Raw genomic sequence first — 11,907 nt, 5'->3', positions numbered from 1 at the left:
CATACAAATTGAACTCCCTCATATGTTTCTAACAAAATCTGTCCATAACAATAAATTTTTAATATAACTCTATCATCCATAATATCAAACTACTTTAAACAGTCTCACTCTCAATAAAATCTAATATACAAAAATAAAGAAAAATGAAAGAAGAGGAAGAAGATCACCGGGTTGCAGACACTCACGGATTGAAGAAGAAGAAGAATTGGGGTTCTGGGTACAATCTTCATTTATGTACGCATGAGTCGCTTAATCGGACGGACCAACCGGTTCATTCACAAATTTCCACGCACTAGAAATCGCTGCCACCGATTTCTCAGCAGCTGATTTACCTTGCAGCAAATCGGTGGGTCCGATTTAGTCTCCTAAGGATCAAAATTTTTTGCTGACCCACAAATCCCTGGGACCGATTTGTGGTTTTTTGCTGACCCACAAATCCCTGGGACCGATTTGTGGTCTCTTGGATTCGAGTAGCAACAAATCGGTGCGTCCGATTTTATGAATCATATACAAACCAACCCAAAATCGGTCAGTCCGATTAGACTCCCTTTCTCTCAGAAATAAATCGGACGGTTCGATTTCATCCCCCACTAACTTCAGCTTTCCGCCGTCACAGCCTTGTATAACACCCACAACCTCCATAACGCTGCATTACTCACATTCCGTTATCATATCGAAAAAAAACAGCCTATATATATTGTCGTCGGAATATGCCATGTTAACATTTTTAGCGCCAAAATATTATCTGTTGTATAATAATATATAATGATGTAAGATGATAACTTGTTAAAAAATTTATTATTGTCACGAACTTAAATAGCTTTAAAAAAAGGGAGTGCAAGTGAAAATTTAAGCATTTAACATAATACTAATTAGTAAGGATTAGAACTGCAAATTAGTAGATAGTGAAGTAAACAGAAGACCTAGCGAAGGAGGTAATATCCAAAGAATTCTCTAATAACCGTAGTAAATGATAAACATGATAAAGAAGAGGGCAATGTTTTAAAAATATATGTAAAACAGTAAAAGAGAAGAAAGTTCAATCTGCTGCAAACATCGATAATTCGTCCATCCAATATACGTTGGTATGCCACATCCTCCGATATATATAGAAGGAATATAGATTATTTTTTTTTTTGTACTTTTTTTTTAATCACCCGACCTACTAAAGAGGGACTCAAAAATTGAAAGGTCATCAAGACGCACCCAGGAAGGTGAGAAGCCGTGGAACCTTGGATCCTCGGTGCATGATACATGGCTAAAGCAGATTGGGTTACAAATTCTTAAATGCTTTAATGGTAGTAACGCTTGAAAGTACATAAAAATTGCTCAAAAATGGAATTACAAGATTAAGCTACAAAGGAGTAAATGATAATTTTTTCCCTATCACACACTACCTTTGAAAATCGTTCAAATTTGAACGTTGGAGTGTCTTACAGTCATCTCCCATTAATTGGATGAACTCAACTTGGAAAGACGGAATTGTAAAGTTTCCGATTTTTTTGTAGTCGAAAAGTACAAGCACCTCTGAACAATTACTGTGATCTCTAATAGCCATATTATAATATTTATTATTTTCACATAAAACTAATAATATTCATTAAAATAATATTTTTATATTATATTGTCTTTAGATAAATTTCATAAAATGGAGAACAATCATCATAAATTTGCAGTCTTCTATCAAGATATACACAGCAGATAATTAATTTACCTCTAATGCAACATGGTGTATAAATTAAATAATTTTGTAGTCTTGTATATGTATAATTATACAGTACACGCTACTGATGACATTGTTTATTATATTATAAAATTAATTAAATCTTTATAATAAGATTAAAGTATCGAAAAAATACTATGTGAAACACTTTTTTCGAGTTAAACACAGATGAATAAACGAGATGACAATATAAAATAGAGAATAAAAAAAAAAATAGTAAATATTACTTGTGGAATACACTACTGATTTCAATTTCGTATTTGAATTTAGAGTGATGATAGAGTTGAAAAAAAAAAAAAAATCAAAACTTTTTTCTTTTGTTCATTAAAAATATGGCAACAACAGCAACACACCTCTAAACCGGTGTCTAGATTTGATTCCAACATTTATAGTTCAAGCCTAAAAATATTGGTGGGCATAGAATGGTTCCTTTTTGAAGAAGAACAAAAATGTTTCTTTTACTTTGATATGATATAAAAAGAAATATAATATAAAGAACAATTTTAACGAATGCATGCAAGCTGTATCGTGTTCTATTTTATGTTTACGTATTATGAAATTACTAGTGAACTGCATAAATGTCTGCATTGGTGGTATATGTGCAGTGCTACTAGCATACATGATATTCTTCATGATGATATAGGTATCTCATTTAATTTTGTGTTTTATAAATAAAAAGATTATGTGTTTATATTTGTAATTTTTAAAAGTTATGAATATTTTTAAAAAAATATCTAAAAAAATATTTTTTAAAATTAATTTATATTTATCAAAATAAAAGTTTAATATAATTTTATATATTAATAAATATCTAAATTTATATATATTTATATTTATTTTAGGCTTTTTTAAATTCTAAAAACTATCTAAATTTATATATATATATATATATATATATATATATATATATATATATATATATATATATTTATATTTATTATAGGCTTTTTAAATTTTAAAAACTGTTTTAGTAAATATAATTATTATTACTTGTACTTATTAAAAATTATTTTTAGTTTAGTTTACCAAAAATAAGTACCACAGTTCTTAGAAAACTATATTTCAAAAAAAAAAAAAAAGAAAATAAATTACTTTTGAAAAATAATAATTTTACTAAACTAACTCTACGTGCGCTAGACAATATAATATATATTTAGGTAACTATGTAAGAGAGAATATAAGGATTATAATTGACTTATCCATTATGGTTATTATATTGCTGGATTTGTTTTCATATATAAAAAGGAAAAACGAAAGCTTTAGTTAGGACGATTTTACAAATTTGAAAGAAATAGAACAAGCAGAGCCAAAAATCACAATTCATACTTAAAAATAATATTATTGAGGTAAAGTTATATTTTCTTGTAATACTAAAATGAAATCCTTTATATATATAAATTATATCATGGAAAATAAATGAAATGTAGGAGCTATAAATGAAACACCAACCAAAATGGAATTACAGTCTTATATTAAGAATTGAGGACCCAAATGTTGTGCTTTATATATCTATAATTTCCACAAGAAAACGATAGTTAGCTAAATGTAGTCCCAGTTGTGCTACTTATAGGTTGATCATCAGTACATACTAATTACAATGCTACTTAGAGCTACCTTTGGGGGGAAAAAAGTTACAAGTAATTTTTAAATGTAATCTCAGTTGTTCTCGTAACTTAATCAGGTCTCTGTCCCTAAATACTTTTAGTTAGAAATTTTTCTTTCTAAATGCAACTAACTGGACCATATTTGGAATATGAAATTTTCTTATTCTCTAAATTTGCATGGCCATGTCATTTTATTATACTGTTAATTAGTACTGTCCTTTCTTTTGATTAACAAATTCCTCAACCTCTTTTTTTCGTGGTATGATCCTTAACGTTTTTTATTTCCTTTGTTTTTGGTATTTGGAAGAGGCCGAAGCCCAAATTAAAATTTACAGATACTCATTGTTGAAGAGCTCTAAGTTGGGAGAATGTACATGAACGGGGCAAAGGCCCGATTAGAGATTTTATGGGCCAGAAAATATGTGTCACAAGTCAAATAGGGCTACTTAAAATTGTAAATTTTGCTTTGTGCATACATCAATTTATTAGCCAGCGACAAACTCTTAAATAGAACTCTGATCTGATGTATTTATTGTAAGACCCGATTAATTAACGGCTAATTAACCCATAAATGAGAATTTATTCTAGAAAGCCAAAAATGTTATTTTTATGGCTTAATATGATAGAGGAGATTGAGACGAGAATTTCGGTACCAATTTTATAGAAATCGGACCAAGATTGGACCGAACGGGCCAAACCGGACCGACCGGACCCAAAGTGGGCCCTTGGCCCAACATAACTAAACCAAAACCCTAGTTTTCAGCATTCTCTCTCCTCATTAAACACACACACACACACGCTGAAATGGAGTGAGGGAGGAGAAGAACACTCTCTCAAGTTCTATCTCTCACTTGATCTTCAAACCACCATAACTTTTGATCTAGAGCTCCGATTGCCGCTCCGTTTGTGGCCACGCGTTCACCGCGGAGAGTTATACAAAACCCATACAATTAATCTTGAGGTAAGCCACGTTTTACTGTTCGAAATTCCAGCCCTTGATTTCGAGTTTCATGAGCAAAAATGTTGAGATTTTGGGTTCTTTGATGTTATAGGACCCAACTCTCTTGAAGGAGAAGGTTAATCTTGTCTCCTTGGACCTTGGGTGTGGTAAGATTCTCAACCCTAGTGTAAATTGATGTTCTATGATGTTTGGGTATTGAGATGTTGTGTATGGATATGATGATTGTGGCTTAGGTTGTGTATATGTGAATATTGGAGCTTGATTGGTGATTTTGGAAAGCTTGGAAGAGGGTTTTGTGTCATAAAATCTGTTCTTGGAGGTGTTGATACCTTGAGAGCTTGTGGACAAGTGGTTTGGAAGTGCTCCGGTTGAGTTTGAGAAATCGGCTAAGGTATGGTTTCGGTTTCCCGTATCTAATATGTAATGTGGTAGGAAATACTTAGGCTAGAGGCCCTAAGATAGGCATTGAATTGTTGGTGTTGTTGAATGGTTGAGATATATGATGTGTTCATATATGTGATTATGAATATTGATGCCTTGATTGTGTGATATATGAGAAATGCATGTTGTGATATATGCTTGATGGATGATTGAGGTTGAATTGATGGGTGGTATCATGTTGATGGTGAGTATGATGTTGATCATATATAATGATGGTTGATTTGGAAATTGATATTTTTGGAAATTGGGATGAGAAGGATGTATGACATGAGATTGTGTTTGTCCTTTAGCCATTGATTGAGAAGTGTTAAAATGGTTGGAGGTAGTTTTGGGAATTTTGGTAAAATGTCAATGTGTGAGTTGAGGATGGCTTGTTGTTGATTTTGGTACATTTTGAATGATTTCAAAGAGAAGGGTTGAAATTGGCATGTTTTGATTGATCTTGAAAAGAGTTGAAAGTGGCTTGTTTTGAAAATGGCACTTTGTGGTTTTGAATGAAAATATGGTTTTTGGGCATACTTTGACGGGACATAACTTGGACTACAGATCTTTGATTTGTGCCAAATCTGTTTAGAAATGAAATTGGATCCGGGATGTCCATGCCGTTCGAAGAACGGGTGAAAAATGATTTAAAATGAGAGAGTTATGACCGTCGAAAGATTGGGGGTTGAATCTGTAAATTCTGCAGCTTTTAACTTAGAAAATTTTTAGCAGAATGACCCCTCATGCGTAGGCGCACCTGGCGCGTACGCGCCGTTCTTCGAGAAAGCATCATCCACGCGTGCGCGTGGTGTGCGCGGCCGCGTCGATGCGTTGCATCGAATGCCCAGCCATTTTCCAGAGAGTTGTGCCAGAGTTGTGCCAGTTTTGTGCCTAGGGCACAATGTATTCGCGTGTATGCGTGGCTGACGCGTGCGCGTCATTTGGCTAATTTTCAACCCACGCGTTTGCGCGTATGACGCTTGCGCGTCGATGAGTTTTAAGGCCATCCACGCGTGCGCGTGGAGTGCGCGTACGCGTGGCCCTGTTTTCATCTCAAAGTTGATTTTTGAGTTTTAAAAGCCAAATTTCATACTTCTAAGCCTCCGATCTTACCACTTATGTCTTAAATCATTATGATATGCCTAGCATGAGAAAAAGGGCTAGTGAATGTGGTAACTTGCGAGTGAAGCAAGGGGAAAAATGAATGATCATTGATGATCAAAGATGATTATGTGAGATGCGGAGAATGACGGTGGAAGTGCTTGTTATGCCATGGGCCGAAGGGCCATAAGTGTTAATGAATTGGCTGGTTATGGATTTAACCATGAGCCGGATGGCTGGATTATGCCGTGTGACGGCGGAGCCATGTTTATGGCTAAGTATAAATGCATATATGCTATTGAATGAATTGTGAATGTTTGCACTTCCACCATCGGAGATGAGGGTTTCCCTGGGTAGTAGCAGTGGCTAGCCACCACGTGCTCCAGGTTGAGACTCGAAGCTCTTTTGACCCTATGTCGTAAGTGTGGCCGGGCACTGTGAAAATCCCGGATGAGTTCGCCCCCATAAATATTCACCAGTGAAAATCCCGGATGAGTTCGCCCCCATAAATATTCAAGAGCAGTTCGTTCTTGTAGAGCCTGAGGAATGGACTGACTATGCTTCTATGCATTCTCTGTATGTGTGTTTTGTGCTGTTAGTATATCTACTTGATGTAGTTAGCATAAACGTTCATGAGCATGCATTTGGGACTTTGAAGCACTAAACTTCCGATATTGAGACTGGTCAACTTAATATCGATTGTTTGGTGTGTATAGGAACCAGATGGCGCCTCGTGGACGCGGTAGAGGCCGTGGGAGAGGACATACTAATGCTCGTGCGCCGGAGAATAACCCTAATGACTCGGTGAAATTTATGACTGCGTTGGAGAACATGGCTGCTGCTATGCAAGCCACTGCTGAGGCTCTTGGTCAACAGATGAACAACCATGGTAATGACGGAGGTGGAGTTCAGGGTCCGATGACACTGGCGAACTTTTTGAAGGTTAATCCCCCGAAGTTCAAGGGAACTACTAGCCCGACTGAGGCCGATACATGGTTTCAGGCTATGGAACGGGCACTGCAAGCGCAGGTGGTGCCTGAAGGACAGCGTGTTGAGTTTGATACCTATTTGCTCACTGGTGAAGCGTCGCATTGGTGGCAGGGTATCCGACGCCTCCTGCAGCAGGGTGATGACTATATCACCTGGGATGTCTTCCAAGAGGAGTTCTATAAGAAGTACTTTCCGACTTCTGCCAAGACAGCCAAGGAGCTTGAATTGTTGCAGCTAAAGCAGGGTGCTATGTCTGTATCTGAGTATACTGACAAGTTTGAGGAGCTGTTCAGATTCTCTCGTATGTGTCAAGGGACTCCGGTGGAATATGAGGAATGGAAGTGTGTTAAGTACGAAGGAGGACTCTGGAGTGATATTTTCAGTTCAGTGGGACCAATGGAGATTAGGACTTTCTCCGAATTGGTGAACAAGTGTAGGGTTGCTGAAGAGTGTGTGAAAAGGGCAGCCACTGAGAAAGGAAATCACAAGGGATCATTTCCACAAAACCGAGGGAAGAGCTTTGCACCTAGAGGTCCGCCCTTCAAGAGGGGAGGTTCTTTTAGGAGGCCCAACAACAACAACAACTCCCAAGGGAAAAGGTTTGGGAAGCAGCCTCAGAATGATCAAGCTTGTACTAGGTGTGGAAGTCACCATCCGGGAGTACCATGCAAGGCTGGATGGGGTTTGTGCTACAATTGTGGAAAGGCGGGGCATAAAGCCGCAAGTTGTCCAGAGAAGCAAAAGCAAGGTGCTGGGAAAGCACAACAGACTGGTCGGGTGTTCACCACCTCAGCTGTGGGTGCAGAAGGATCTGAGACACTCATTCGAGGTAACTGTAAAATGGCTGGTCAAACTTTAAATGCTTTATTTGATTCGGGAGCATCGCATTCATTTATTGCATTTGAGAAAGCCCATGAATTAGGATTGAAGATCGTAACCTTAGGTTATGACTTAAAAGTGTATAATGCTACCCATGAAGCCATGGTAACTAGGCTAGGATGCCCGAAAGTTTCATTTAGGTTCAAGCAGCGTGATTTTGTCCATAATTTAATCTGCTTACCGATGATCGGTCTTGATCTTATCTTGGGATTGGACTGGTTATCCGAAAACCATGTCCTGCTTGATTGTTCCACCAAGTCGGTGTACTTTATGCTGGAGGATATAGAAGGGCCGGTTGTGGTGAATAATTATTACTTGAATTCGATGATGGTGAACTGTTCTGGAATCGAATGTCAGGGTATCCTGTTGTTAACCGCGGGTGTTTCGGGTGATGATCAAAGGTTGGATCAGATTCCGGTAGTGTGTGAGTTTCCAGAAGTGTTTTCCGATGATATTGAGGAATTTCCACCTAACCGAGAGGTCGAGTTTGCTATTGAGTTGGTGCCTGGGGTGGGACCAATCTCAAGTGCTCCTTATAGGATGTCACCGTTAGAGATGGCCAAGCTAAAGTCTCAGTTAGAGGAATTGTTGGGTAATAACTTTATTCGACCAAGTGTATCCCCGTGGGGTTTCTCCAAGATCGATTTGCGATCCGATTATCACCAGATAAGGGTGAAGGGTGAGGATATCCCTAAGACCGCTTTCAGGACTCGTTATGGTCATTACGAGTACACTGTAATGTCCTTTGGGTTGACGAACGCTCCTACAATATTCATGGATTACATGAATAGAGTATTTCGTGCGTTTTTGGATAAATTCATTGTTGTCTTCATTGACGACATACTGATTTACTCCAAGACTGAAGAAGAGCATGCGGAACACCTGAGGACCGTGTTGCAGATTCTAAAGGAGAAGAAACTCTATGCGAAACTATCTAAGTGTGAGTTTTGGAAGGATGAGGTGAAGTTTTTGGGTCACGTGGTGAGTAAGAAGGGAATAGCCGTAGATCCAACTAAGGTAGAAGCTGTGATGGATTGGAAGCAACCAACCACAGTAACTGAGATAAGGAGTTTTCTGGGTTTAGCTGGCTATTACCGAAGGTTCATCAAAGGCTTTTTGCAATTAGCTTTGCCGTTGACAAAGTTAACTCGCAAAGACACTCCGTTTGTTTGGACTCCTGAGTGCGAGGAGAGCTTTCAGACATTGAAGAAAAAGTTGACCACTGCACCTGTGTTAGTGTTACCTGAGCCGAACGAGCCTTTTGAGGTGTACTGCGATGCATCGTTAAAGGGTCTAGGATGCGTGCTGATGCAGCATCATAATGTGGTGGCGTATGCCTCATGACAGTTGAGACCTCATGAAGTTAGTTACCCTACGCACGATCTGAAACTCGCTGCGATCGTGTTTGCCTTGAAGGTGTGGAGGCATTATCTCTATAGGGTTAAGTTCCAAGTCTTCTCCGATCACAAGAGCTTGAAATACCTCTTTGATCAGAAAGAGCTTAATATGAGGCAAAGGAGGTGGATGGAATTGTTGAAAGACTATGACTTTGAGTTAAATTACCATCTTGGAAAGGCGAATATAGTGGCGGATGCGTTAAGTCAGAAGTCGTTATATGCGTCTTGGATGATGCTTCAAGAGGAGAAGTTGCTTAAGGGATTCGAGAGTCTAAAAATTGGTGTTCGAGAAGTATCTGGAACCTTGTGTTTGAGCCGATTAGAAATCTCAAGTGACTTTAAGTCCGAACTCCTAAAGGCTCATGAAAATGATGGAGCGTTATGGAAGGTGTTACCGGCTATCGAGCAAGGAAAACAGTGGAGAGTGTCGGAAGAAAAGGATGGGTTATGGAGATTCAAGGGTAGGATCATTGTGCCGGATGTTGGCACTTTGAGGCAAGATATCTTAAAGGAGGCACACAAAAGCGGATTCTCCATTCACCCGGGAAGTACTAAGATGTACCATGATTTAAAGGCGATGTTTTGGTGGCCGGGTATGAAGAATGATGTGGCGGAATATGTTTCAAAGTGCTTAACTTGTCAAAAGGTAAAGATTGAACATCAAAGACCTTCCGGGATGTTGCAACCTTTAGAGGTTCCGCAATGGAAGTGGGAAAGTAATGCAATGGACTTTGTGTCGGGATTGCCAAGGACTAGGACTGGTTTTGATGCTATCTGGGTGATTGTGGACCGACTGACGAAGTCAGCTCACTTTTTGCCCATTTAAATGACTTACACCCTTGAGGATCTAGCTCGGTTATACATAAAGGAGATTGTAAGACTCCATGGTGTACCTGCTACTATAATCTCTGATAGAGATCCTCGTTTCACTTCGAGGTTCTGGGGTGCATTTCAGAAAGCTTTTGGAACCTGATTAAGCTTGAGTACAGCTTACCATCCTCAAACAGATGGTCAATCCGAGAGGACGATCCAAACACTAGAGGATATGTTGAGAGCTTGTGTTTTGGACCAACCGGCGAGTTGGGATCGGTATATGCCGTTAGTGCAGTTTGCATACAATAATAGTTACCATGCGAGCATCGGAATGGCTCCGTATGAGGCATTGTATGGAAGGAAATGTCAATCTCCGCTATGTTGGTATGAAGCTGGAGAGAAAGGCTTGTTGGGGCCGGAAATGATAGCTGAGACCACTGAACAAGTCAAGAAAATCCGAGATAGGATGCTTACGGCGCAGAGTCGTCAGAAGAGTTACGCCGATCAGAGGCGAAAGCCCTTGGAATTTGAGGCAGGAGATCATGTTTTCCTTAAGGTTACTCCGACCACAGGAGTAGGTAGAGCGATTAAAGAAAAGAAGTTGAATCCTACATACATTGGTCCATTTCAGATCCTCGAGAGGATTGGACCGGTGGCGTATCGGGTGGCTCTACCACCTCATCTTTCGAACCTGCACGACGTATTTCACGTGTCACAGCTTCGGAAGTACACTCCTGATGCTAGCCATGTGTTAGAACCCGAATCGGTTCAGTTAAGGGAAGATTTGACGCTTCCAGTGGCTCCAGTCAGAATTCATGATACTAGTATCAAACGGTTGCGTGGAAAAGAGGTTTCATTAGTCAAAGTGGCATGGAGTCGAGGCGGTGTTGAGGAACACACTTGGGAACTTGAGTCGGAGATGCGTACGGATTATCCGCACTTATTCTCAGGTAATTTGATTTGAATTTTGTGGGCGAAATTCCCAATTAGGTGGGTAGAATGTAAGACCCGGTTAATTAACGGCTAATTAACCCATAAATGAGAATTTATTCTAGAAAGCCAAAAATGTTATTTTTATGGCTTAATATGATAGAGGAGATTGAGACGAGAATTTCGGTACCAATTTTATAGAAATCGGACCAAGATTGGACCGAACGGGCCAAACCGGACCGACCGAACCCAAAGTGGGCCCTTGGCCCAACATAACTAAACCAAAACCCTAGTTTTCAGTATTCTCTCTCCTCATTAAACACACACACACGCTGAAATGGAGTGAGGGAGGAGAAGAACACTCTCTCAAGTTCTATCTCTCACTTGATCTTCAAACCACCATAACTTTTGATCTAGAGCTCCGATTGCCGCTCCGTTTGCGGCCACGTGTTCACCGTGAAGAGCTCTACAAAACCCATACAATTAATCTTGAGGTAAGCCACGTTTTACTGTTCGAAATTCCAGCCCTTGATTTCGAGTTTCATGAGCAAAAATGTTGAGATTTTGGGTTCTTTGATGTTATAGGACCCAACTCTCTTGAAGGAGAAGGTTAATCTTGTCTCCTTGGACCTTGGGTGTGGTAAGATTCTCAACCCTAGTGTAAATTATTGTTCTATGATGTTTGGGTATTGAGATGTTGTGTATGGATATGATGATTGTGGCTTAGGTTGTGTATATGTGAATATTGGAGCTTGATTGGTGATTTTGGAAAGCTTTAAAGAGGGTTTTGTGTGATAAAATCTGTTCTTGGAGGTGTTGATACCTTGAGAGCTTGTGGACAAGTGGTTTGGAAGTGCTCCGGTTGAGCTTGAGAAATCGGCTAAGGTATGGTTTCGGTTTCCCGTATCTAATATATAATGTGGTAGGAAATACTTAGGCTAGAGGCCCTAAGATAGGCATTGAATTGTTGGTGTTGTTGAATGGTTGAGATATATGATGTGTTCATATATGTGATTATGAATATTGATGCCTTGATTGTGTGATATATGAGAAATGCATATTATGATATATGCTTGATGGATGATT

At 39.0% G+C, this 11,907-nt stretch overlaps 1 protein-coding gene across 1 annotated transcript; it reads left to right on the top strand.

Annotated features, from left to right (window-relative positions):
• Positions 1-6,535: 6,535 nt before the first annotated feature.
• On the top strand, positions 6,536-7,989 carry LOC148561693 (uncharacterized). The gene is made up of 2 exons (XM_088490781.1): positions 6,536-7,631; positions 7,961-7,989. The coding sequence occupies exons 1-2, from the start codon at positions 6,536-6,538 to the stop codon at positions 7,987-7,989; spliced, it is 1,125 nt and encodes a 374-aa protein (XP_088346907.1).
• The last annotated feature ends 3,918 nt before the right edge of the window (positions 7,990-11,907 follow it).

Source organism: Arachis ipaensis, chromosome B6 (genome assembly GCF_059453495.1).
Source record: "Arachis ipaensis isolate K30076 ecotype BB chromosome B6, ASM5945349v1, whole genome shotgun sequence".
Lineage (NCBI taxonomy): Eukaryota > Viridiplantae > Streptophyta > Magnoliopsida > Fabales > Fabaceae > Arachis > Arachis ipaensis.
Note: the sequence above shows the minus strand (reverse complement) of the source record. Positions and strands in the feature narration are given on the sequence as shown.

Excerpts from the sequence above, each read along its gene's own strand:
- LOC148561693 (XM_088490781.1), top strand. The coding sequence starts at position 6,536 with ATGGCGCCTCGTGGACGCGGTAGAGGCCGTGGGAGAGGACATACTAAT. Across the intron at positions 7,632-7,960 it reads ATCTGAGACACTCATTCGAG|GATATAGAAGGGCCGGTTGT; the intron begins GTAACTGTAAAA and ends TTTATGCTGGAG.